This window comes from Arabidopsis lyrata (genome assembly GCF_000004255.2).
Source record: "Arabidopsis lyrata subsp. lyrata unplaced genomic scaffold ARALYscaffold_3, whole genome shotgun sequence".
Lineage (NCBI taxonomy): Eukaryota > Viridiplantae > Streptophyta > Magnoliopsida > Brassicales > Brassicaceae > Arabidopsis > Arabidopsis lyrata.
Genome location: NW_003302553.1, coordinates 7,655,324 through 7,679,612, shown reverse-complemented (window position 1 = coordinate 7,679,612; position 24,289 = coordinate 7,655,324). Strand labels below are relative to the sequence as shown.

At 38.3% G+C, this 24,289-nt stretch overlaps 6 protein-coding genes and 1 long non-coding RNA gene across 13 annotated transcripts; 2 read left to right on the top strand and 5 right to left on the bottom strand.

Annotated features, from left to right (window-relative positions):
• Positions 1 to 126: 126 nt before the first annotated feature.
• LOC110230487 lies at positions 127 to 1,149 on the bottom strand. Its single transcript, XR_002333595.1, has 2 exons — positions 837 to 1,149; positions 127 to 480 (listed from the first exon to the last, which is right to left on the bottom strand). It is a non-coding gene; the product is annotated as an uncharacterized LOC110230487 (long non-coding RNA).
• Positions 1,150 to 1,926: 777 nt separating this feature from the next.
• On the bottom strand, positions 1,927 to 3,324 carry LOC9319165 (protein C2-DOMAIN ABA-RELATED 4). The gene is made up of 4 exons (XM_021032216.1): positions 3,117 to 3,324; positions 2,805 to 3,025; positions 2,621 to 2,716; positions 1,927 to 2,539 (listed from the first exon to the last, which is right to left on the bottom strand). The coding sequence occupies exons 2-4, from the start codon at positions 2,949 to 2,951 to the stop codon at positions 2,249 to 2,251; spliced, it is 534 nt and encodes a 177-aa protein (XP_020887875.1). The 5' UTR covers positions 2,952 to 3,025; positions 3,117 to 3,324; the 3' UTR covers positions 1,927 to 2,248.
• A 79-nt stretch (positions 3,325 to 3,403) lies between these two features.
• LOC110230184 (outer envelope protein 64, chloroplastic) lies at positions 3,404 to 7,737 on the bottom strand. Its single transcript, XM_021032215.1, has 13 exons — positions 7,452 to 7,737; positions 6,718 to 6,870; positions 6,445 to 6,569; positions 5,746 to 5,871; positions 5,382 to 5,564; positions 5,152 to 5,296; positions 4,907 to 5,075; positions 4,668 to 4,802; positions 4,312 to 4,512; positions 4,086 to 4,213; positions 3,950 to 4,001; positions 3,783 to 3,852; positions 3,404 to 3,680 (listed from the first exon to the last, which is right to left on the bottom strand). The coding sequence occupies exons 1-13, from the start codon at positions 7,652 to 7,654 to the stop codon at positions 3,601 to 3,603; spliced, it is 1,770 nt and encodes a 589-aa protein (XP_020887874.1). The 5' UTR covers positions 7,655 to 7,737; the 3' UTR covers positions 3,404 to 3,600.
• Positions 7,738 to 12,782: 5,045 nt separating this feature from the next.
• On the bottom strand, positions 12,783 to 14,027 carry LOC9321302 (uncharacterized protein At3g17950). 3 transcript variants are annotated; one of them, XM_002883052.2, is made up of 2 exons: positions 13,695 to 14,020; positions 12,783 to 13,482 (listed from the first exon to the last, which is right to left on the bottom strand). In XM_002883052.2, the coding sequence occupies exons 1-2, from the start codon at positions 13,761 to 13,763 to the stop codon at positions 12,916 to 12,918; spliced, it is 636 nt and encodes a 211-aa protein (XP_002883098.1). In that variant the 5' UTR covers positions 13,764 to 14,020; the 3' UTR covers positions 12,783 to 12,915. The 3 variants fall into 3 exon arrangements, with proteins under 3 accessions (XP_002883098.1, XP_020889221.1, XP_020889222.1); XM_021033562.1 differs by having other exon boundaries at positions 12,818 to 13,456; positions 13,695 to 14,027; XM_021033563.1 differs by having other exon boundaries at positions 12,818 to 13,475; positions 13,695 to 13,779.
• An 829-nt stretch (positions 14,028 to 14,856) lies between these two features.
• Positions 14,857 to 16,839, top strand: LOC9321301 (aldose 1-epimerase). Its single transcript, XM_021033529.1, has 5 exons — positions 14,857 to 15,155; positions 15,249 to 15,298; positions 15,614 to 15,740; positions 15,834 to 15,941; positions 16,034 to 16,839. Exons 1-5 carry the CDS (start codon positions 15,038 to 15,040, stop codon positions 16,654 to 16,656), a joined length of 1,026 nt encoding a protein of 341 aa, XP_020889188.1. The 5' UTR covers positions 14,857 to 15,037; the 3' UTR covers positions 16,657 to 16,839.
• Positions 16,840 to 17,058: 219 nt separating this feature from the next.
• On the top strand, positions 17,059 to 18,186 carry LOC9319164. Its single transcript, XM_002885188.2, has 5 exons — positions 17,059 to 17,218; positions 17,306 to 17,451; positions 17,527 to 17,616; positions 17,700 to 17,858; positions 17,934 to 18,186. The coding sequence occupies exons 1-5, from the start codon at positions 17,122 to 17,124 to the stop codon at positions 18,012 to 18,014; spliced, it is 573 nt and encodes a 190-aa protein (XP_002885234.1). The 5' UTR covers positions 17,059 to 17,121; the 3' UTR covers positions 18,015 to 18,186.
• On the bottom strand, positions 18,174 to 23,663 carry LOC9319163. 5 transcript variants are annotated; one of them, XM_021033432.1, is made up of 12 exons: positions 22,935 to 23,630; positions 22,737 to 22,830; positions 22,385 to 22,642; positions 21,904 to 22,146; positions 21,652 to 21,801; positions 20,182 to 21,356; positions 19,762 to 19,835; positions 19,578 to 19,659; positions 19,375 to 19,500; positions 19,182 to 19,288; positions 18,587 to 18,744; positions 18,174 to 18,512 (listed from the first exon to the last, which is right to left on the bottom strand). In XM_021033432.1, the coding sequence occupies exons 2-12, from the start codon at positions 22,794 to 22,796 to the stop codon at positions 18,297 to 18,299; spliced, it is 2,649 nt and encodes an 882-aa protein (XP_020889091.1). In that variant the 5' UTR covers positions 22,797 to 22,830; positions 22,935 to 23,630; the 3' UTR covers positions 18,174 to 18,296. The 5 variants fall into 5 exon arrangements, with proteins under 5 accessions (XP_020889091.1, XP_020889092.1, XP_002883097.1 ...); XM_021033433.1 differs by having other exon boundaries at positions 22,737 to 22,846; positions 22,935 to 23,017; XM_002883051.2 differs by lacking the exon at positions 22,737 to 22,830 and having other exon boundaries at positions 22,935 to 23,663.
• Between the last annotated feature and the right edge of the window lie 626 nt (positions 23,664 to 24,289).

Below are 24,289 nucleotides of genomic sequence, written 5' to 3'. Positions count from 1 at the left end.
ATACATATATAATTAGATAGTTTTTTTAACCAAAAAACATAAACCCAGAAACATAGTTGTACCTGATCGTACCAGTTGTACCTAAACAATTAGCTTCATACATAACCTTAGAAACCAAAACACATCTGAACAATTGTACCTAAACACTTAGATTTATAAACCCAGATACATAGTTGTACCTGTTCGTATCAGTTGTACCTAAACACTTAGATTCATACATAACCTTATAAACCAAAACACAATCCGAACATTTGTACCTAAAGCCAAAACACCAACACAGTGGTATCAAAAACCATACAATATATCTAAAACCACCAAGAGACCTTCTTCTTCTCCTTCGATCTCCATCTTCATCTTTTCTTCCGTATACGGTTCGTTGACATGAATTGAAGGCTTAACTATCCTTTTCGGTGCCAACTAACATTTCTTCTTAGAACATTGCTTAAATCTTTGTTTTGCATACTCTCATAATCTCATCATCTAAACAAAAAGAGATAAATAAGCAATCCAAACACAAATTCACACAATCTCATTATCTATCTACATAATTATAAGAGATAAAGTTTGTTTTCAACACATTTCAAATCCGAATCCGAAATCCGAAACACATTTAAACACATTTTGAATCTATCTAAGGGAAAAATTCAAACCCAAAAATAGAGATAAATTCAAGTTTGAAATTTGGGCCAAATTCATATTCGAACATTCAATATCCGAAAACAAGGACAAATTCAAATATGAAAATCCATCACTTTCACAAAACAAAACCCAACTCAATCCATCCAAAATATAAATCAAACAAAAGAACGGACGAGAATGGAGAATTCGTAGCTTACAAAGAGAGGACACGGATGAACATGAATTTGGATTTCTCACGGTGGATTTCCAACGAGAAGAAAGAAGAATGAAGATCGAAAAAAGGAGAGAATAGGGAAGAAGAGGAGGTTTGCCGGCGACGAGAGTAGAGTAGAGCTCCGAGAGAAGAACGACGGAGGGATTTGGTGGGTTCTTCAAGTTTGTCGTTCTTCAAGAGAGAAAAAAAAAATTAATGTTAGGGATTCAGACGTCGATTTTGAGGATTTGGGATTAAAAGATCCAACAGTGAGATCCAATATATGTGGATAGAGATCCAAACTTAGGTTGAGTCTGTAATTATGTCTAAAAGCTTAGATTTTATTGACTTTTACTAAATATTTGATTTAAAATAAATAAATAAATAAAAGAAATTTATAACGGGGGCTAAGTAGAAAATCTAGGGGGCCGATTAGATTAAAATCCATCATATTTCAAGAACATACCAATTTTTTGATGAATGTAACTTGGAAACAAATCGTCGTTTTTGGGAAAAATAGTTGAGTAATTTGGGGAGTTGGTGGAAGGGGAATCTCTAGATCGTTCATTGGGAACCGAGATTTGGGTCCCTTGGGATCTATCAAAACCCCTTAATAAAATGAGAAAATATCTCAATACTACATACTACAGTCGAATCTTTTACTTTATTAAATAGAGAAAAATATACTACTTCACTCGTGTCACGGTCATTTGCCACATTATTGTAAAGTCACGGTGCCACTCATATAGTAAAGGACAATTATGGCTCACGTGTCTTGTCGTTTTAAGGCCATGGTGCTTCACTCATTAGTGTGCATCTGGATTCTCTTCACCTACCATCCCTTTTCACGTGTTTTATTTTATAGACTGTATAATTAGCGTTAATTTAGAGGTGAATCTTGTAAGTTGTGCTTCAGTAACGTACACATAAACCTCCAATGTCAATGGTTGATAAGAGGGCCTATCGATGTCGATGGTAAATGGTAGGAAACAACTACGCTGGTCTTTTCTTTTTTCCCTTTTTACCTATAAACATTACCTGACTTGCGTGTTAAAACAATCTAATATTCATAACTATATGGAACAATAATTAAATAAATAAGATGTATGTATTAGTTGTTCGTGTTAATAGCCTTCTTTAAGGCATAGCTAGCCCAAATATACACATCAACAATACACCGCATTTACATGCCCACCATGACTCACTCGACTTGGACTCGATCACCATATGGGAACAAAACTTCCCTCAATGTTCTTAATCCTTATATTCCCATGGATTAATACGCGTTTATAGTTCATTAGCTATATCCTTCAAGATTGAAATACTTGTTTTTTTTTCCATGCTGTTACTTGGTTTAGTTCAATTTGAAAGAAAACAACTCAAAGTAACGGTGAATAAGAAAAAAAGAAAAAAGATTCATAGACCCTTGGAGCCAGGGAGATCAATCCATTGAAGTTGAGCCTCGACCTCTCCGCATTCCACATGTCGCAATCTGAGAACGAGATCCTGGACGAGCTTGCCGTCGACCCATGTGACACGTGACTCCTCGGCAAGACAGTTGCGACGACTTGGCTTAACCGTGGTCACAATGGTTCCACTAGGAAGTCCATCAAGCTGCATCCTCAAAGCCTCAATATACGGCTTTATCTCGAACTCAGCATCACCCATCTTATCGTCTTTGCTAAACATGTCGTGATCGTACACCGTCTACATATAACATTATAGTTTTTATCAATATACACAGCATCATATGATAAGAAAATTCATGTATGTTTATGTAAAAAATACCAAGAGGACGGTAAGATTGGAGTCTGTGACGGAGAGAGTCAAATCTTCATTCCATTCTGGATTTACATCTTTGTTAATGACACGAGTCTTCAATTTCTGTAAAATTTAATTTATGATAATTTGAGAATGTTTTTGATGTAATGAACGCTGTGAAAATTGTAATTTTTTTGGTGAATAGACAAACCTGTTTGCCCATTTTGACGACGACGTAAGGATCGCTGCTACTGATGTCACGGACGGCTAAATTGACGCCACGTTTGATGCGGATTCTAAGGAGGCCCAAGAGATCGTCCATTAGTGAGCTTGTCCTCGCCGGACACGCCGTTGTCATTTCCTTTTTTAAATCTCCCCGATTATCTTCTTTCTTTCTCACTTTCTACGATTTTATATTTTTATTTTTTAACGCTGCAACAACACACACGTGAAGACAAACCCATTATGAAACATTGTAATCTCTCTCAAACTTTCTGTAAGAAAATTAATCGAATTGACTCACCTATGAAGATGATTCAAATGTGTCTCTTTAGTTTCTTCGTCAAGTTTCGTTCCGTTTAAACTATCATCGCTAAAGATTAGGGCAGGTCGCTTTGGTTTCTTGCTTCTCTTTTTTTTTTTTTTTTTTTTTTGAGTTGTGGGGAGGAGGTAACGTGCGAGAGAAGAAATTGATAAAGACGAGATAATTAAAGACATGACCTTATTTGACATTGACTAGAAGTCGACCGGGAATTCCGGTATCCGGTGTTTACGATTACTTTACTTTTCGATATCCAATTTTAGAGAACGTTTAAAATAAACATTGGATATTATAATTTTCCATTCTCGGCGGGACTTGCAAAAGGTATATCTCTAGATAAAATGCCTAAATATCAGACGCAAAACAGAAGTGTAAACAAAATTGGCCTATACTCTTGGAGAAATTCTAAGGAACAAACGTTTTCTCAATGATCGGTGAGGCACTGACAAAAGAAGCTCACTACTCACTAGAATTGTTTTCTCAGTCTCTCTGCTGATAGAGACGCTCGTTTGTTGTTTGGTTCCAGCACAAGTGCGTATCTGAAATCTGCAGAGTTTAAAAGAAGAAGAAAAAACAAATCTCTGAGTGTTTTTTTACCAGATTTTACAAGGGGAAAACCAATCACATTCTGTTTCCTTAAAAGCTTACCTTCTATGGCTCCCTTGCAATCGCCTAACATTTCTCTTGCGGTTCCTCTTCGTAAATAGGCTTTGACGTTCTGAAAAACAAAAACGATCTTTGTGTTGAGTGTTCTAACAAAAAGCAAAGAGTGTTATTACAAAAGAAACCTGCTTCTGTGTTTTGTAGAAAGGTACCTTCTTGTCAAGGGTGATGGCTTTGGTACAGTCTTCTTCGGCTTGAAGAAAGCTGTATGTAAGTGATTTGTCAGGGCAATGCCACATGGAAAGATTGCTCACTAAAAATGTTTTTAAGGATCAGAGAAACAATTACCCTCCAACTTCAAGATATGCAGCAGCTCTGTTACTGTAATAGGTAGCGTTGTTGTCACTTAGCTTTATAGCTTCTGAGTAAAGACCAATAGCTTTTTGCCATTGTCTATCTTTGAATGCTTGGTTACCCTGATTTACATAATCATGGGACACAGATAAAAAAACACATTAGATTAAGGATGATAATGCCATTAAGAAAATGAGACCTGCAATGGGAATTAATTGACCTTCTCTTTGGCAATCTCAGCTGACTCTTCTTTGCTGATAGTCTTTTTAGCAGATTTGGGATCGGCAACAATGCTCGAGTACTCTTGCAAAGATGCATACATTGTCTGCACCGTATCTAGTAAAAAGCGGTCACCACCGTGTCTTCCTATGAAAGAAACAGAAACAGGGCACTTCATATGATGTCCAAGTGGCACAGTCACCTGTCATCAGTACGGTAAATGTAAGAATATACAGTGTGGATTGGGTTTGCTTAATGCTGACTGGGTTGCTTTTGATATGTGTGAGGGGAAAAAGGTCATTTTGACATCATCTACACTAGCATGTCAGGTGAGAGTGTGAAAGAGAGAGATTTTACCTGACAACATCCTGAAATGCTAGCAATGCTAAGCAGACTTGAAGCTCGGTTTTGATAGTCTTCAGAGGATATCTCTTTGCTACCAAGTTTTGGAGGAACAGCTGGCATTGTTGGAACAACCAGAATGCCATCATCCTTGATGCATAATTTTACAGAGTTGGGAACAATTAGAGATTAGTCCAGACACATATAAACTAACTCGCTCAAGTTGTGGACATGTCATGGAAGAGCAGGAATACCTTGAGAAGTGAACCAATAGCCACTCGAGTCTCGTTTCTGATTGCATTCAGGTTTTCAATCTCTTCATTGGTTAGTTCTGGGTTCTCACACACTTGTGATGAAATCACAGGATCAATGGCTGGCTTCACTGTGTTGATCCAATCCCCATGATTTTGAAGAAATTCGTGCCTACAATGCCAAGATCGTTTTAGAGTTCAAAACCAACATTCTCTCATCATCTGTAGGTGAATAAACTTAGGTACACCTTTGAAGTAGCTGCATCACATTCGCCAGTAGTTTCGATGTTGAGACCTTCGTGTTAGCAATGGCTTTTGTCCTAGCGAACTCTTTCAAGCTAGGAACTTTAGTTTCAAGATAGTTCTCCAAGTTCTGATGCTTCAGCAATTGTCCTAAATATAAAACAAAGGGTCATGCTGTTATAATCAGAATATGTAACAGAGACTGGAGGATCTTCAGGAAGAGCAAAGGGCATACTTCCAAAAAGCTTTTCAGCTGATTTGATCACCACCTGGGTAATCCGGTCCACAGGGATATGTAACAGCTGAAAACAGTCATCAGCTAATATGATTTGCCTTGGATTCCGTTGAGTGGCAAATGGAAGTTGCAAGAGTACATGGCCAACACGACGTAGGGTGTTTGGATCGCGGGCAAACCATCCTGAAGCCAATATCTATTGATCAGAATCAACGTAATGTTCATTTAATGGTGCTAAATATAAATTAGTCATATGAACGAAGGCATCTTGCAATGTGATTATACAACAATTGAAACCTAGCCTATATAAGATCCAAATCATTCCACCACAAACAGTATAATTCAAAGATTTATATATCCATACCAACAGAGTCAAGACTTGAAGATACTGGTATGATTCCGGTGTTTGAAATAGCCCCATAAGAAGATTTGAATCCAAGAACGCCACAGTATCCAGCAGGCACTCTGACCCCACCAACTGTGTCGATGCCTGCAATGATGCAAGTAGTCAAAACTATATTCTGAAAACAATTGAAACCGAACCAACCAGTAAACAGTTGAGATTTAAGATATTGATAGGAGGAGCCAATGACAGGCTAGCATGTAAATCCGCATGGAACTATCTTACCATATAGCCATAAGAGTCTAAATCAAGCAATTCTATTAGATGTCAAATAAGTTCAACTCGACCTGTTTGATAATGCGTATAAAGAAAAGTTGGGGTTTGGTTCTCTTTTGGGATTTATCTCATTTCTACTGTAACTCAAAGTTTATAGGAGAGTGTGTTTTGGTTTAGTGATTCTTACATCCCCTTCTAAGCCTTCACTATCACGTTTATGGTGACAGCAGTATGCATGCAAAAGTGACCTAAATAATAGTGACAGCAACATCTTGTTTGAAACTGCAATATGGTGGAAGTTTTGATGAATATAGCATGTATATATTAAACAAGTGTAGAATCGTTTCAGAAATTTCCTAAAGGAAGAAAACTATTGAACCTGTTTTGAAAGTTTATGCAATGTTTTGTTTCTAAAACAAGGAAAAAAGTATCTACTGAACTCACCTAAAGCAAAATCCACAGCATTGGTTGCTACGGCTACAGCAGCTCCACTGCAAGCGCCACCAGGAATACGAGCAGGAGCTGCAGGATTTGTAGGTGAATTGTAATGCTTGTTTTCTCCACTGATACTGAAGAAAATGAAAACCGCAAAACAAAGGGATTAATATACTTACACACCCTGATAAAATAACATTTTCAACACTGGAATCACAATACATTATCTGAATCCTGATTCAGGAAACAATTTAACATTAATAATCGAAAGCAGAGACAAACCTAAACGCAAGTTCATCAACTACAGTTTTTCCAACACAAGTGGCTCCACCTTCAACGAGAGTTGAAACCACAGGACATGTTGAAGAAGCAGCTTCATGCGTCCTGACCCAGTCTGGATGACCAAAGCCAGTCACATACCCTGTAATATCGAACCTGGAAAACAAATGTGAAATTAAGAAAGAGTAAATTTGGCTTTTCAAGAACTTCAAAAATGATCATAGAAGAGAATGAGATATACACAAATATTAGATAAATATTTCCTAGTCAATCAACATGTTGAGACTGTTTTAAGTAGACTCCATGGATATAAGTCGAGGTCAAACACTCTCTAAACATGATTTTCATCCAAACTTGGTGATGAATCCAAAACATACAAACACTATCTCCAAAGATTCAACCATAGAGTCTTCCAATGAAAAGAGCAGTTTGAAAGTTCATATAAAATCAGCTAGTATCGATTTGAAATGTGTTTGACAGAACTAGCAGACACACACACACACACACATTTGAATCTACAACAGACAAAATTTCCAGTCAAAATCAATCAACCGTACTCTCGAAAGCTCACGAGCAGAGATATAATGCGCCGGAGAAGATTAAGAACGGAGTCAACGGAGATTCCAATCTTTGTCAAACAAAAGTTTGACTATCCTACCTAAAATCCCCAATTTTAAAATCATAAACATATAGGGGAGCCGGAGAAGAAAGGGGGAAACAAGTCAACGGAGACTCACACGTCGGAAACGGCAAAGGTTAGGCCGGTGAGAGGATGAGGAGCTTTGGGAGGAGCAGGTTGCGGAGGAGGAAGAAGCAAGAGTTTATCGATAAAAGCGCCGAAATCTTCACGGACGGTCTTCTTCAGCTTCTTGGTAAGCATAAGAATCCCAGCGAGACCTAAACCTAGAAGAACCCATAGATTCGCAGCTTGAGACGCCATCGATGACGTTTTTTTGCTGCTGCTGCTGCTGCTTAAGATAAGAGAGAGAGACCCTAAGGAAGGAGAAGGACGCCAAAGATTTTTGTTTTGTGTGTTGCGTTGCTTCAGCTTTTTATCTTTTTCCTTTTTTTTTTTTTTAACATCACTCGAGGGTTTATTTTAAATTTTTGTTTTGTCAACAATTTTTAATTATTCACGTTGTCACAGAAAGAAAAAAAAAACTAATTTTCTTGTTTTGACGTTTTTTTTTTTTTGTTAATTGAATTGCTATAAAATATAGATACACATAAGTCATAACAAACATTTTTCCGTAATTTCGGTTTCTTATGTGTGTGTCCACTCACTTGTTCGATAATTTTGCTTCGTAGTTATGTTATGAGGGTGATTTGTGGTTAATATAAATAGTTTCTAGTAATATGTTAGTATGATATTAGGAATGTGGTACACTCTTGGCCAAAATCATAGTGTTTGCCTCAAAATCTGATTTGGTCAAATTACTGTCCAAAGACTGACGTATAAAGATGTATGGTTGAAATAATTTGAAGCAAATACTCAAGATGATAGAACAAAATTTAGCATTTCAAATAAAACTCAAGTGAAAAAAGAGTTATAGAGGATGTGTTCCAGTTATAGTTTTTATTTGCGAGTTGTGATTAATCAAACGTACTAACTTCCAACTTATCTCATTTATTTTTCGGGAAAAGACCCGAAAAATACCCTATATTTTTAATTTGAACGTTTAATACCTAACTTTTTTTTGTTGGAAGAAAAATATCTTCTTTAATTATAATTGCCTAATTGGTCGAAAAATACTTTATCTTTATATTATTGGTAAATTCAAACCTCTGATTTAACGGTCGTTAACGGACGTTACGGTATCAGTAAACGACGTTATATTATAACAAAACAAATAGCCCAAAAATGCTTCATCTATTTATTTTTTTTATTTTTAATACCCAAACTTTTTGGTTGGAAGAAAAATACCTCATTTAAATATTTTTTTGTCTAAAAATACCTCATTTTTGAATTGTTAGTATATACAATATTTATACAAACTTTTACAAATATACTACTTGATCTAATGGTAACACGTATAATTTTTAACCCACATAGAACTTCTTTTGATCTCCTATTTTCTTTAATGAATGACATACAAATTTAAATACATCATTTGCTTCACTCCTACAAATTTAAATACATCATTTTTCATTCCTAAAGGCATCGTTGGAGTTAGAAGGGTTTTTGTGATAGTGATTTTGATGATGGAGTGTAACGATTCTGCAACTAACAAATGAGAGATTGTGACAAAGATGACGACGACGATAGATTTGTCATTTTTGTGGTCGTGGAGTAGCATAGTTGCGGAAGTGGAGAAGAATTTAGGTAAAAGTGGAGAGATGAAAGAAATGGTTCGAGAAAGATTGAGTTTTGATCGTATTAACGAAGTAATATTGAGTTTTGATCACACCAATATATTTGTAAAATTTTGAAAATAAATTGTATATATCTATTTATATACACAAGGTTAATATTTAACGTCGTTAAATGTTTCTGTAATATTGTTAACGATTGTTAAGTCGCATACTTGAATCCACTAATAATTTAAAATGAAGTATTTTTAGACAAAGATATTTTACATGAGGTATTTTTCTTCTAACCAAAAAGTTGGGGTATTAAAATTCCAAAAATAATTAGATTGGATATTTTTCGGCTATTTTTCTGTTATAATTTAACTTCGTTTACTGATATCGTTACGTCCGTTAACGACCGTTAAATCAGAGGTTTGAATCTACCAACAATTTAAAAATAAGGTATTTTTCGACCAATTATAATTTTTTTTTTTTTGGTGAGTCACCGGGAGAAATCTCCCGGAGTATTATTCAGAAAACAAAAAGAAACTACAAAGGGACTAAACGTGAATGAAAAGGTCCATCAACGTCTTCCCGCAAAATTGGAGCAACCTCCGCCGGAACCAAATTTAAAGCATGAAAACCCAAATGCAACGAAAATGCATAGTTAGCTAATCCATCCGCAAGGCGATTAGCTTCCCTATACACATGCGAAATACGGACAATCCAGTCCTTTACGAGAAAGCCATGGCACAAACGCACCAGGAAGGACAGCGGATGAGCCTCCCCAATCCCTGTCGTTAGAAAGCCTACCACCAACTCCAAATCTACTTCCACCTCCAACCGAGTAATCCTCTGTTCCCAAGCAATATAAAGCCCATAGTACACCCCCCCAAAGTTCCGCTAAGGGTGCTGAACAGCGGCATATATTCAAGGTGAACCCTCTACACCAATTTCCTTGACAATCTCTCAATACACCACCCGTCGTGGCCAGCCCTGGATTTCCACGAGAAGCACCATCCGTATTAAGTTTTACCCAACCTTCTTGAGGAGCCTTCCACCTTATCAACCTCTCCACCCGTACCACTGGCCCTAAACGCTCTCCACTCACATCATTGGCTTCTCGGACTTCTTTCGCCAACTCTCTAAGGAATCTCACTCTGACCTTCCAAACCCGGTTCTCACCAAAAACATTACCGCATCTCCATTTCCACCCCCACCAAGCCGCTAGTGAAAAGAGAGTTGCCCACGGACCATCACCATCCAACATTTCACCTTGCTGTCCTAAATTCCCATGAATCCATTCGAGTAAGGATGTAGCAAAAAAGTTTTGTCTCCTTCTCGTGGGCAGCAAACGAACCCAAATTCCGGCCATAGCCGGACAATCGCGAAGTATATGTAGTATAGTTTCCACTCCTCATTTACATACTTGACATATGTTAGTATCACACAAATGTCGTCTCTGCCTCTCCGCATTTGTCATAAGCGCCTGATTCCCAACTAACCACAAGAACACCCTAACTCTTTCCGGAGCAACCACTCGCCACACATTCTTATAAAAACCCTCCATATGTTGTCGTGCTGAATGATCTCTCGTCAAGAGTTCATATGCGGATTTCACAGTGAACTGTCCATCCGAATTTTCACTCCAAGACAACCTATCCTTCGCGCCGGTTACATTATCCAATACTATTGCTACCAACTCCAACCGGCGCTCCTCCGTAACAAACGGTGTAATTCTCGACAAATCCCAGCCGCTTCCATCGACCCAAAGATCCCGAGCCGATAAATTCATATGTTATTCTGGGAGGTTACCAGTTAACATATCCACCATTGGTCTTCCCCACAACCAATTATCTTTCCAAAATCTTATTTTCCTTCCATCTCCAAGAACCCAACTGTGTCCTTTTAAAACAACTTCCCGCAATCCCATACTCACACTTCTCCAGGTAGAGGACCAAGTACTCCTAACCCGCAACCAAGAAGGATCTTGTAATTCACCAATTTTATACTTGCTTCGCACCACCTTAGCCCAAAGACTGCCCTTATCATGCATCAAACGCCACCCCACTTTGGCTACCAATGCTTTATTCATCTCACAAGCTCGTCGGATACCCAATCCTCCTTCTCCTCTTGGCCGACACACTTGTTTCCATGCCACTAGGTGCTGTTTTCTCCTCTCGGGACTGCTTCCCCACACAAAATCCCTTGACATTCTATCCAGTTTTCGGAGAGTATTCATTGGCAGCTGAATTGTACTCATCGTATGAACCGGGATTGAAGATAAAACCGACTTAGTCAATGTGATACGGCCCGCAAAACTTAACATACACCCCTTCCAACCTGAGAGTTTTGACGAGACTCTCTCCAGAACGGCTCCAAAAGTGTCTTTATTTATTCTTTTCTGAAGGATTGGCATGCCCAAATACTTCCCCAACTCTCTGGACACATTTTGAGAGAAGAAATTTTTTGATTTTTCAAGACTCACCTTTTGTCCCGACGCCTTACAAAACCTCTCCAAAACTCCTCTTATCACCCGAATTTGAGTCACAGAAGCTTCTGCAAATAAGATTAAGTCATCCGCGAAGCAAATATGAGATAGCTTAGGCCCTCCTCTCGATAAACTAATCGGCTTCCATTTCTTCTCCTCAATGGCACCTTCAATCAAGTGACATAATCTTTCCATACACAACACAAACAAATACGGTGACAACAGATCTCCTTGGCGTAATCCTCTCAGTGGTTTAAAAGCCTCTCTTTTTTCTCCATTCCATAACAAACTCATCGACGGCCCCGAAACACACTGCATTATCCAATTCACCCAAACGTCCGAGAGACCTGCTGTAGTTAAGGTATCCTCTAAGAAATCCCACCTTATTCGATCGTAGGCTTTCTCCAAATCAAGCTTCAACAACATCCATCCCTTCAAACCTTTTTTTCTTCACATAGAGTGCACTGCTTCCTGGACAATCACTATATTATCCGTACTTAACCTCCCTGGAATGAAACTGGACTGAGTTGGACCAATCAACTTCGTCATAACCCCTTTCAGCCTACCTACCATGGTCTTAGTAATCGTTTTGAACAAAACGTTACAGAGACTAATAGGCCTGAATTGAGTTATTTTCTCCGGCTTCATAACTTTTGCTATAAGCACCACAATCGCGTCATTCGTTTCTTGCGGCAACAAACCTGTCCCAAAAAATTCCAAGACAAATTTTACCACTGACTCGCCAACCACATCCCAACAGTGATGATAGAAAACCGGTTGAAACCCGTCTGGTCCCGGCGCTTTATACTTCCCCATACTCCGTATCGCGCTCTCTACATCCATTGGCGTGAACGGTTTGCTCAACGTCAACTTGTCGTCATGTGTTAAACGTACAAAGCCTGTGGGAGGAAGCTTCTCTACTATTTGGTTCACATCATCCAAAGAATAGAGCCTCTTAAAGTACGCAGTCGCTAAGTTCTCCAATTCTGGTCCATTTGACACCCATGTCCCTTCATCATTCTTCAACATATCAATCCGGTTCCTATCAACATATCAATCCGGTTCCTATCAACATATCAACATATCAACATATCAATTTCGACCAATTATAATTAAAGAAGGTATTTTTCTTCTAACAAAAAAAAAAGTTAGGTATTAAACATCCAAGTAAAAAATAGATGAAGTATTTTTCGGATTTTTTCCCTTTATTTTTCACCAAAAGCTGTGCATGTACTATTACCATGTAATCCTTCATAATTCTCTTTATCAATCATTATTTATCAAATAAATTATTTATCAAATAAATTATTTTGACAATGACTACATCATCATGTTATATTTTCCACAAACAATGATTCAATTTTAAGTCTAAATACAAAGAAGAACTAAAACAAAACACACACACACATGAACCGACGTAATTATCCTCCGCCACCACTGCATATACCGGTTAAAGAAACCGGGAATCTACAAAGAGCCGAGGCCACCGGCGTACCTTCTCCGGTAACAGCTTCAACTGAAGCCGGAGGAAGAACCCTTCCGTCAGAGAACAATGCCCGCTCCCCCATCACCGGCTGCTGATCTTGGTACCGCGCCACCACCGCACCCTCTAACTCTGCTTCGGCGGAGTTGTAAACGGCTTCATCTCCAAACCTCCGTTCCACCTCTAGATATTCCCCGAGCGATGACCGCTTTGAATCTCCGGTGGCACGGTGGATTCCGGCGTCGTCATCGTCATCTCGGCAAAAGCGCCACCACTTGCGACGGCGATGCCGCTGATGAGGCTCAGCCGAATTTAAAGGAGGACGCTTCCTCTGGTGGTGGCGTCTTGCATTGGAGCTGGAAGCTCGTGAGACTGCGACGGAGGGTGACACGTGGCCGTGGCGGTGCGAAGAAGCTCTAAATGGCATCGGCATAGTTGCAGTGAAACTAAATCCCATAAGCGTTCCCAGTGTGATGCTTCTGTCATGGAAGAACGATCCTGTAGACTAAATCCTCACATCACCAATAAACAAACAAATTAAAACTAACAAGTATATGTTTCTGGGCAACATAACCTTTGGAACTTTAAACTAGTTTTCTAATTAAAGGTTGATACTTTATGGGTAGCTTGGAAAACACAAGAAGAAATGAATCTCAATCTATATGCTTAGGCAGATTAATTAGATGCTCTACTAAGTTTAAGATTGTAGGAACTGACCTCGGTATCAAGATCGGAGGAAGAGACGGAGGAGATGGTGGGAGAAGATGGCACATGAGGATCTTGCATCTCTGTAATGGCTGGTCTCAAAGGGGTTGTGTCACTAAATTAGCTAAAACGACGTCGGAAAGGGGGAGTTCTTAATGAGAGAAAAAGGAAAGTGTTTTTGGGGATGATAGGTGAAGAAGTAGAAGAAAGTGACAAATGATTTGCTTTTTGAAATGATTGTGCTTCTTTAAGCTAAAGTCCTCTTTGCCATCTGTTACACTATTTCTTTCCATGTCTCAGAGAGCTTTGATATTTTTATTTATCTAGTTACGGGAATAATCAAAATCTTTTATCGAAACATTTTTTTTTGTAACATTTGGGTAAAAACTGGTACATGTTGGATGGTGAGGGCCGGCCAGGACAGGCTACCCAAGCAGTGGCTTGGGGCACCACAATTTTTTTTTTTAAAGGTTTTTTTTTTGATAAAAAGTCTAGAAAATGAAAATATTTGGTATAAAGTAAAGTTTTTTTCGAAAAAAAATAAATAAAATAGGGCCCAAACAATTAAATTTGAATGTAATAATATTCAAAATATCATTATTTTTGTATAATTTACTAAAAATAGATCAAAAGAAAATTTTAGCCTTAAAACTTATAAATATATTGAACCTCATTTTATTTTTCGTATAGGGCCTCACAAATGCTGGCACTGGATGGTTGAGAGCAAATCGAAGTTTACGAGAAGAAAATAAATTACAAAGTTAGCTTTTCTAGGTTCTATTGTTTTTTTTCATAGGATACCTGAAAAAGGGTAGAGAGCAACATCTAAATTCACGCGAATACTCTGTTACGAATTACGATAGTGTATAGAGTATTTTTTTTCTTTTCCTTTTTTAACTGATAATATCTTTTTCCTTCCTCTTCTTGTCAAAAAAGCATATAATCCAACTTATCAATTTTTTGATTTGATAACTTACTAATCAAAAAATAATTTTGGTTCTTAAAACTTACTGTATATAACTTTATCAATATCGTTGATAATTAGAAAATTATATCCAAATTCTATATTTGTTCTTTCTCTCTATAGTTTCGGATTTTAGTTGGTAACTTTTGGATTGTAAATTGATTTTAAAAAGAAAAATAAGTTGAGAAATGCTCTAAAGTGGTAAATAACGAAAAAAAAGAACAGGATAAGTAGTTTGGGATGTAGATGACGTCAACACTGATCAGTTACGAGTGATTTACGATTTTGGTTTTGTAATTCTTTTAACCAAATCTGATCACTTCCCCTTTGTTTTGTTTCTCAATCCAAATCACTTGGCTTCTAATCTTAAAACTTTTCATTTAATCTTCTAATGGCGGATCAGAGCAAGAACACTCCACAGATCTTCGAGCTTAACAATGGCACCATGCAGGTCAAGATCTCAAACTACGGCACCACCATCACCTCCTTGTCTGTTCCCGACAAGAACGGTTAGTTCTCTTCTTCCTCCTTCCTGTGATGATCTCTGTTTTGTCTCCAAATCCTAATCCTCTGATTGTCGAGTTTGTTTTTCTTATTTGAAGGGAAATTGGCTGATGTAGTTCTCGGATTCGACTCGGTGGATCCATATGTGGTAATTTCTCTCGAATTCACCTATTCTTTGGATTGATCTCGACATAGATTCAATCCGATCTGATCAAAAACACTTATCACTGCCTCTGGTCTCTGGATGTGTTTGATCTCAAAATTCAAACACTTATGGTGGATAGATTCTGTTATTAGCAACAACAGATCCTATGAATAGTATCTGAATAATTTTGTTAAGAACTATATATGGTCATGTATCTTGTTGAATGAATTTGTGATGAACAATCAAAATAATATGGACTTTGTAACAATGGCAATGAATTTGTGTGTGAATTTATATACATTTATATGATTGTTACAGAAAGGGCTTGCACCATACTTTGGGTGCATAGTTGGTCGTGTGGCAAATCGGATCAAAGAGGGAAAATTTAGTCTCAATGGTGTCAACTACACTTTGCCTATCAACAAGCCTCCCAATAGTCTCCACGGTATGTATAACAATTCTCTTCTCTGTATACTTTATATAGGTTTCCATGAACTTAATAGGATTTGGACCATAAAATGTTACTCTATCTGTACAGGTGGTAACAAGGGTTTTGATAAGAAGATATGGGAAGTTGCAGGGCACAAGAAAGACGGTGAAAAACCTTTTATTACTTTCAAATATCACAGTGCTGATGGGGAAGAAGGTCCTGGCATATATCTTCTTTCTTTTAGTTTCTTTTTATTATCCATACGATTCGACTAGTAGCTAATATAATGTTTACGGTCCCCTCCACAGGTTACCCTGGTGCGGTTTCTGTCACGGCGACATACACTCTCACGTCAGCCACGACGATGAGACTTGACATGGAAGCTGTTCCAGAGAACAAAGACACTCCCATCAGCTTAGCTCAGCATACATATTGGAACTTGGCGGGTCATGACTCAGGAAACATTCTGGACCATAAGATTCAGATTTGGGGGTCTCATATCACGCCGGTTGACGAATACACAGTTCCTACAGGGGAGATATTGCCGGTAAAGGGGACGCCTTTCGATTTCACTGAGGAGAAACGGATAGGCGAGTCTATTGGAGAGGTTGGTATTGGATATGATCACAACTACGTGTTGGACTGTCCTGATCAAGAGAAGGACGGGCTGAAACACGCCGCGAAGCTCAGCAATGGTGCTAGCTCAAGGGTACTGAACTTGTGGACCAATGTGCCGGGAATGCAGTTTTATACCGGGAACTATGTGAATGGAGTGGTTGGGAAAGGGAATGCGGTTTACGGGAAACATGCGGGTGTGTGCCTTGAGACACAGGGATTCCCGAACGCGATTAACCAGTCGAATTTCCCGTCTGTTGTGGTTAAAGCTGGTGAGAAGTACCAGCACACAATGCTGTTTGAGTTTTCAGCTTGAGTGAAGGGGTTGGTATTTAGATGGACGTTTAGGTGTTAAATGATGGGAATAAAGGGCCGGTTCATTTTGATTCATTGAGAGTGATTTTAATTTCATCTTTTGATCGTTGTCGTGGAGAATAATAATTAAACCAAATTGTTGACATTGATTAAAGTTACTTTATTTTTTCATATCTTCTAAACATTTGGCCCATTTGTGATTTGTGAATTGTGAATTGTGAATTGTGAATTGTGAATTGTGAATGAATCTCATTTTTCACATGAACTTGGAAATAAACTGCAAGAGTAATTCTGATGGCACTTGCGTCTACACGCCTACGTTTTGGGCGGTGAGAAGCACGCGCCTCTTGTTCGTGGATGGGAACACTAAAATATCAACCACCCATCATCTCTCTAATCTCTTCGTCCTCCCATTAATATTTTTTTCACAAGTAACCACGGCTTGTGTTGTGGGTTAAACACAGAAATGGCTTCTTTACCGTTTGGAGTTTCGAATCTATGCAGAAATCAGGAGGTTCTGTCCGCGGCTGTACGGCTTCATCCGGTTGGGCGACAAACCACAGGTTCTACCCAATTCTCGATTTCGACAAAACTTAGGATTTATAGATGAAGCGATGGTAAATCCTCCTGTGTTTGTTGAGGTGATGCAGGATTTAGAGATGCGAAGAAAGTCTTATATAGATTCGAGGGACATGGATTGTCATCATCAGTACAAGTGAGAGAGAAACAAAGAATGAGATGTAGAGTTAGCTCAAACTCTACTGAAACTGAAGACGATTCTGCCACAAAGACCAAGGTCTGATTTCCATCTCATCATCATCATCGTATTAGTAGTGTCTCATTTCCTAATGCAAACTCTATTTGGTTATAGACGACGCCGTTTGGTTACACGAGGAAGGATGTTATACTGATAGGAGTGGGAGTGACTGCACTTGGTATCGGCCTAGAGAGTGGACTTGAGGTAATATTCATTATCTAAATACTGATGATATCAAAATGAATCTGTTATCTTTTTCTTCATTCTTCTGAGTACTCATTTTGCAGTATGTGGGAGTAGATCCGTTGCAAGCAGGGAACGCTGTGCAGCTGATACTGGTGCTGGGTTTGACTTTGGGTTGGATTTCGACTTATATCTTTAGAGTCGGTAACAAGGAGATGACTTATGCCCAGCAACTTCGTGACTACGAGTCTCAAGTCATGCAGGTTTGTAGTTTCCTTTAGATCTTCTTAATCAGGGTTTCTTATGTATTTCACCCACATTAACATGGTTATGGGCAGAAACGACTGGAGAGCTTATCAGAGGCAGAGTTAGAGGCATTGATGGCACAGGTTGATGAAGAGAAGACCAAGGTTGAGTAGGTTCTCTTGCCCATTGTGTTTCATCACCTGCAAAAGTTTGTAAAACAAAGAACAGCACAGGCTTTCATTGTAAAAATCCAGAAATAATTCTGATTTTCTTTCTTCTTCCTTGCTGTTTGTTGTATGAATGATGCACACTTTAAAATATACAAATTGAAGAACATTTTGAACACACCACAGGACCCTCGAGGGCTTTATATAAGATGAATCAAAACTCATTAACAAATTGAATCAAATGAATATGACGTTATGAACAAATATCAACTTATTAACATATACGACTCATTTCTCACCCAAATGCCTTACGAGCAACGGGCATTCTGTCGATTCTGGGTGAAGTCCATTGATTAGAGCCACAAATTTGAGTACACACTCGTTGCTGAGTAACTTGAGCTTCCATGTTACTGAATTCACTGTCCTCTTTTGTTTGCTTTGAAATGTGGAATCCATCTGCTTGATCTTCAGTGACAAGCACGAGCTTCCTCGTGATTCAACAACCTGGATAATAGCCAAATTTGCCATGAAAAACTGCCATAAGTGAGAGAAAGGGAAAGAATAAACAAACTTGTTACCATCTCAAATATGTCGGAGATTGAGCAGCTTGAGGCAAGTGAGAAATATGGGGATGAAGAAGCATCTGTTGGCAGAAAACTCAGCTGCCTGAAGTCTTCATTGCATATGAAAAGATGTCCACCCGCCACAAAGAGTGACCGTGGAAGCCATGACACTTCTGTTCAGTTTAACAGAAGAAAATTGATTAACACTATAGTAAATGATCACTGCTGATACCACTCGAATCAGATGACTTATAAGCTTGTCAAACCCTATTAAGAGGAATAAAGCTTCCTAATTTGAGTTTTCAATAGTTCCTATGAGCAGCAGTAATTAGCATTTTCACAAAAAAAAAAAAAAAAAAAAAAAAGCAATGACTAGCCAAAAATCCTGAGATTTGCGAGATCCAAGTAGACAAGATACTTCACAGAAATGTAATCTATCAGCTTGTGAATGTGAGCTTGCACACTAGGGATGAAATCATGAGCTATTGATCTGGTAGGTAAAATAGTATACCCTATCAGATTTTCTTCTTTCAGAGAGAAAAAATGGACATTTGAGGTGAACCATTTCTCACTACACAACATCATAGTTATACAAGAGAGAATAATATACCTCCAAGAGTGCTGCTCTGAAAATGGAGAACATTATACTGGAATATACTCAGCTTCAAACCACTACATATTTCTTTCTCAAACAATTCCACTTGAACATTCTCCAAACTGCCATTTAAGTTTCAATACATCTTAAATCAGCAGACAGAAGAATAATAGTAAAAGAGCTGAAGAAAAAGATGATGAAAGCTCACCTCTTCAAAGAAAATTTTGATTCTGTAACCTGAGAATCCAATAATTTTATGATATTGAGTAAAACTGTTGTTTTTTCAATGCTCGCCGTTATGAAAATGTACTCTGCATCCTCCCTAAAGCGTAGCCTAAACCAGAAGGAAAGCGAGAGGTTAGGGACATGGGCACATAATCAATTTTAAAAGCGGAGACATGAAAAACTAACCTCACAACCTGAAGTCCTAGACCAACTGAGACGTCTTGTATATCACCGATTGTATGCGAACACAATAAACTTAAACTGCTCTCTGCAGACACCAGGGGTCAAGGAAAAGTAAATCAGTATCAACAGAGCATAACACATTCAGACATAAAGAATAAATAAGGAAGACGGGGAAAAGCACTCTAACCTTGTGAATCACTGGAGACACCCACGAGCAGCACATACAGTTTTTCTTGGCTACTCAGCAGCAACACTACTTCCCTGCATTTATAGAGTACTGTAAGGGGGGGAAAGAAGAGTGCCATCCTAGTAAATGGCTTCTCAAGACAAATTTTTAGTTATAAAAGAAAATAATAAATTATTCATGCATGTGAATCACAAGGAAACCGAAAACATCTCAATCTAATTCCATTGACCAGTTTTTCCTTTTCAAATTGAATAAAGCCTATCAAAACTAGAGAAGCACTATCTACGCGACCTCAGTAACTTTATACCCAGCATGTCCCATCAAGTATCATAAGTTTTTCAACTAAAGACAAAGACAGAAGGGACTTAGAATACTTTTTCTTTCACCTAGAACCACAATAATAGAGGGAACAAAACTTACCGTTGCTTGTAAGTGGATTCTTGCTGTATTATGCAATCACAACTAACGTAAATCCTACAAGTCTCATTAATGCTGGAATCTGACAGTGTCGTTGTAAAAAATTCTTCCACTAGACCATCCATTCCTTCAAGGGATTTTTCAGTTTCCAAAAATCTAGTACTTCTCTTACTATTACAACCCGTAGTCAAGGAACCTTCTTGAAAATGATCAGAAATATATTCATCTTCACAAGAATCAATGATATTTGCATCACTTCTATGAGATGTTTCTCCATTATTTATGAAACTATTCTCCTCCAGTGGAGAAATAACTCTTTTTTTAGGCTTCCTCTTGCTTTTCCTTTTGTCAAACCAACGGTAAATCTGGTTAACACCAGAAGCAAGCTCACTATTATGTAGCCCAGAAAGAAAATTAGTGGTCTTTGCTTTGAACGAATCCTCTATCCTCCAAGACTTTATGATGCTACTCTTCTCTGGTTGAGAGTCAAGCAAGCTTGTGTCTTCTCCTCTATTCCCACTAAGATGATCCTTCAACATATCCTGTTCAGGATTTGATTGCTCAGAATCATAATTTTCATTTTCACTGCAGCTACTATCAGACGAAGCCACTGAATAAGAATCTGCTGATATCTGTAAGATTTCTTCCACCAGGTTCTGACGCCGGTGTAAGACATCCTTTTGATAATGAGGGGGTGATGAGGGTGAAAATGATCCTGTCATATCCTGAGTAGCATCCGAAGTTGACATGTTTCCATTTTCATCTGGCTTCCCATCAAGAAAAAATGCTTGATGCTTCTGATTTAGATCTGTAATTTGGAAACCTGGTAGAGGCCCTGGTGCATATCTCATTGTTTCACCATAATGCTTTGGGCCATTTCTATTCTTCGTGTCGTACTTTTGCTCTGAATCAGTACTGCTCCCATTTTTGCTGACATCCACAAAATCCTCTGATGGATGATCTATCCACTCCTTAAATTCCCGAAGCCAGAGAACAGAACGCTCTTTCTTCAACTGTTCAACTTTACTTATTAGACCAAAGACATCAGCTTCATGATCAGACTTGATATTCTCTTCTTTGCTTTGAGTCTCGGGTTCACATGAAGCAGACTCTTGATCAGAATTCACATAGGTGCTCTCTTCCTCACTATCAATAGACGCGAGCCGGTAGATTTTCGTCTGTGGAAGGAAACAAGAGAACGATAATAAGCTTCCAATAAGTATTTATACCACAAAACAAACAAGAAACTGAAAATCTAAAAAAGTACAAAGAGAAGCTGTCTATAATATGATGTGTATGTTCATGACGCTGTTCAAAAAGCCATACCATACTTACTACACCTGCATAATTGGTTCATAGTTCTTATGTTTTTCATGCTAAGGGTTTTAGTGTCACGCAGGAGAAAGGACCACAACAGCTACGAGCAGATTATATATATGTAGATAAACTGTAACTAAACTTTTTGTTGATTACCTTTTTTCTATTACAGCTTCCTTCGTCATCAGCTTCGTCTCTAGCCGGAGAGTAGAACCCGTAACTGGCAGGCTGACTTTTCCTACGGGTAACAACAACCTGCCTCTTCCAAAATTCTCTATTCCCAATATGTTTGCCATCTAGCTTCAACTGAAAAGCCGCACAGATAAAAGCATTAAATCAAGCAGAAACTGAAATGGTGCAATTTATGTATTTTTAACAAGATTTTATAGTCTCTAAAACAAAAATTACATCATTTGGAAGAGAAACGTAGCTGAGGACATGTGCTCTGTACCATCGAGCACAGCAAATTGGATTTCCTTCCAACCACAGGTCTGTCAAGAATGAAAGACTCCCAAGAACTTCCAGTTCTGAAAAGTCGGAAATAAGATTGAAGGAAACATCAAGGCCTTCAAGTGACTTCAAATTCTCAATCCCACGCAATGTAGTTAGCGCGTTATTCCTCAAAACAAGTTTAACAAGGTGACAGGATACCTGCATAGTACAAAAAATAGGTGTATGGGTCCCTAGGAAAAAACCTAAATAAAATCTTCAGCACAGAAATTCAGTGTTCCTTATATCTTCTGTCTGTTCAAACTACGCCATAGTATTTTTAGAACTATCAAGACTAGCTAAATGGTTGAAGAGATAGTAACTAACAAACACAAATGTTAAGCAGCTTCAGATCGAATGAAATCTATAGATGGACATGCAGAAAACTGAACTTTCCTACCTCGCTCAGGTGAGAGATTTTTCTAAGTTGATTGAAACCCAGATCAAGGTGTTTCAACTTGGTACATCTCCGAAGATTATCTACCTTTGCAAACTTGTTTCGGCTAAGATCAAGGGACTCAACAGCTGGAAGAAGTTGCAACGACTCATCCATGAGAACAAGACGGTTACAAGCACAAGAAATGAAAGCCAACTTATTCCACTGAGGTGAATCCTTTATCTCGGCGATTCTACTAGCAAACACATGCCGAAGCGCATCCTACATTTAGTGGAGACCTGGAAAATATTAGTCAGGGATTTCCCAAAAAGATCCAAAGACAAGCAAAACACATGAACAAACTCATAACATCAACCTTTGCGTCCTGAAACCTCTGAAGAAATGACATGAAAACCTTCCACCGTTCATTGTCCATTCCAAATATACTAATAGTTCAATTTCCCTACAGACTAAAGCAACACAGAACTATAACCCCACTCAATACCATAGCAGAAATGCACTAAAACAAAGCACAACAAACAAAAAAAGTAACATGGAAAAGAGGAAAACTCACAGTGGAATTATGGCAGATCAACTTCTCCAAGGTGTGCCTGAGTTCGAGCAAGCCTTTGGCAGAAGAAGTAGACAAATCACACCCACGGAGTTCCAAGACCTTAAGCTTAGAAAAAGGAAGAAGAGATAGCGGCGTAGGATCACGAGCCGGTGAAGGAAGCGACGAAACGACCTTGAGAGAAGGAAGGAGGCGGAGAATACGTCGGAGCTGCTCAAGGGCACGAAAATCGCCAATGTCGGAGACGTAGGCGCGGAGATAGTCAACGGGAGCTCCGGAGAGCATAAGCTCAAGTTCACGAAGAGATTCGAGACGGAGATGAACATAGTGAAGGCCTGCGGGATTAAGCTTGAGAACATCGGTACCATCAATAAGCAAATCAGCTTTCTCTTCAAGAAACTTCTGGAGAGTCTCTAGATATCGATCTCCGGTAACGATTGCCATGAGAATCGAGGAGATTAGGGATTTGACTTGTCAGAAAACCGAATTACACGGAGCTAACACCGTCGCTGGAGAAAGAAACCGCCATGGATTGGCTCTGTCTGATGCGTAAAGAGAAAGAAGAAGAAGATGATGATTGGTGAAGAAATTGGCAAATAGGAAACAGCGAGGATGATTCTCTCTGGCGAACAATCTGGGACAAGACTGATATTAACACCTGGCCTAATTCATGAGTTTATCAAATCTTATTATACTAATTATTATATATACAATTTGCTTTGGACAATTACTTAGTTAGTAATAAAATTACGGTTTCACACTCACATGAAAAACATATTTACTGATAATAAATAATTTCATTTCTTTCCATTTTATAAAATAAGTATCCATATATATATATATATATATATATATGTGATATTTCACACACTATTCAGCTAATTTCAAACGTTTTTTTAGAATGTTGCTTTTGAGTTGAGAATAACTTCCAATAATTTCGTTTTATTTTTTGGTACGAGTTAAAAGTTAGTACAGACTGTATATTTCTTTTATGCTTTTTGTTTGACCTTGGTAACATTTACAATGGTTGACTTTGACTATTTCAAATTTTGTAAGAGAAAGCCTTTTTTTTTTCGTCTGAATGATTCATATGATATAAAAACACAAAGTTCACAATTACAAAAAGGGACCGAAAGGCGAAAGCAATCAAACCACAGAAAATCATTACATCAAAGTAATGCATTTATCAAATTCGAAAACATTCTGAAGCCAAAAAGGGTAGCCTTGAGCTACATATGATTGTGATCGGTCCTCCATTGTGACACTCTTAGCTATGAGGAAAGCACCTTGGTTAGTAATTCGATCTTCTAAAACTATTCTCCAGTTAGGGATGAGGGAGATGATTCTGATTGAGCTTT

Coding starts and splice junctions, on each gene's coding strand:
- LOC9319165 (XM_021032216.1), bottom strand. CDS start 2,951: ATGACAACGGCGTGTCCGGCGAGGACAAGCTCACTAATGGACGATCTC. Junction 2,717..2,804: donor TCGTCAAAATGGGCAAACAG/GTTTGTCTATTC, acceptor TAAATTTTACAG/AAATTGAAGACTCGTGTCAT. Junction 2,540..2,620: donor CCAATCTTACCGTCCTCTTG/GTATTTTTTACA, acceptor TGTTATATGTAG/ACGGTGTACGATCACGACAT.
- LOC110230184 (XM_021032215.1), bottom strand. CDS start 7,654: ATGGCGTCTCAAGCTGCGAATCTATGGGTTCTTCTAGGTTTAGGTCTC. Junction 5,872..6,444: donor TGCTGTGGATTTTGCTTTAG/GTGAGTTCAGTA, acceptor GCATCATTGCAG/GCATCGACACAGTTGGTGGG. Junction 4,214..4,311: donor CTGAGATTGCCAAAGAGAAG/GTCAATTAATTC, acceptor TATGTAAATCAG/GGTAACCAAGCATTCAAAGA.
- LOC9321302 (XM_002883052.2), bottom strand. CDS start 13,763: ATGCAAGATCCTCATGTGCCATCTTCTCCCACCATCTCCTCCGTCTCT. Junction 13,483..13,694: donor CCTCCGATCTTGATACCGAG/GTCAGTTCCTAC, acceptor GTGAGGATTTAG/TCTACAGGATCGTTCTTCCA.
- LOC9321301 (XM_021033529.1), top strand. CDS start 15,038: ATGGCGGATCAGAGCAAGAACACTCCACAGATCTTCGAGCTTAACAAT. Junction 15,156..15,248: donor GTCTGTTCCCGACAAGAACG/GTTAGTTCTCTT, acceptor TCTTATTTGAAG/GGAAATTGGCTGATGTAGTT. Junction 15,942..16,033: donor CAGTGCTGATGGGGAAGAAG/GTCCTGGCATAT, acceptor TCCCCTCCACAG/GTTACCCTGGTGCGGTTTCT.
- LOC9319164 (XM_002885188.2), top strand. CDS start 17,122: ATGGCTTCTTTACCGTTTGGAGTTTCGAATCTATGCAGAAATCAGGAG. Junction 17,452..17,526: donor ATTCTGCCACAAAGACCAAG/GTCTGATTTCCA, acceptor ATTTGGTTATAG/ACGACGCCGTTTGGTTACAC. Junction 17,617..17,699: donor GCCTAGAGAGTGGACTTGAG/GTAATATTCATT, acceptor CTCATTTTGCAG/TATGTGGGAGTAGATCCGTT.
- LOC9319163 (XM_002883051.2), bottom strand. CDS start 23,375: ATGGCAATCGTTACCGGAGATCGATATCTAGAGACTCTCCAGAAGTTT. Junction 21,357..21,651: donor GAAGCTGTAATAGAAAAAAG/GTAATCAACAAA, acceptor TTCCTTCCACAG/ACGAAAATCTACCGGCTCGC. Junction 19,501..19,577: donor CTAGGACTTCAGGTTGTGAG/GTTAGTTTTTCA, acceptor CTTCTGGTTTAG/GCTACGCTTTAGGGAGGATG.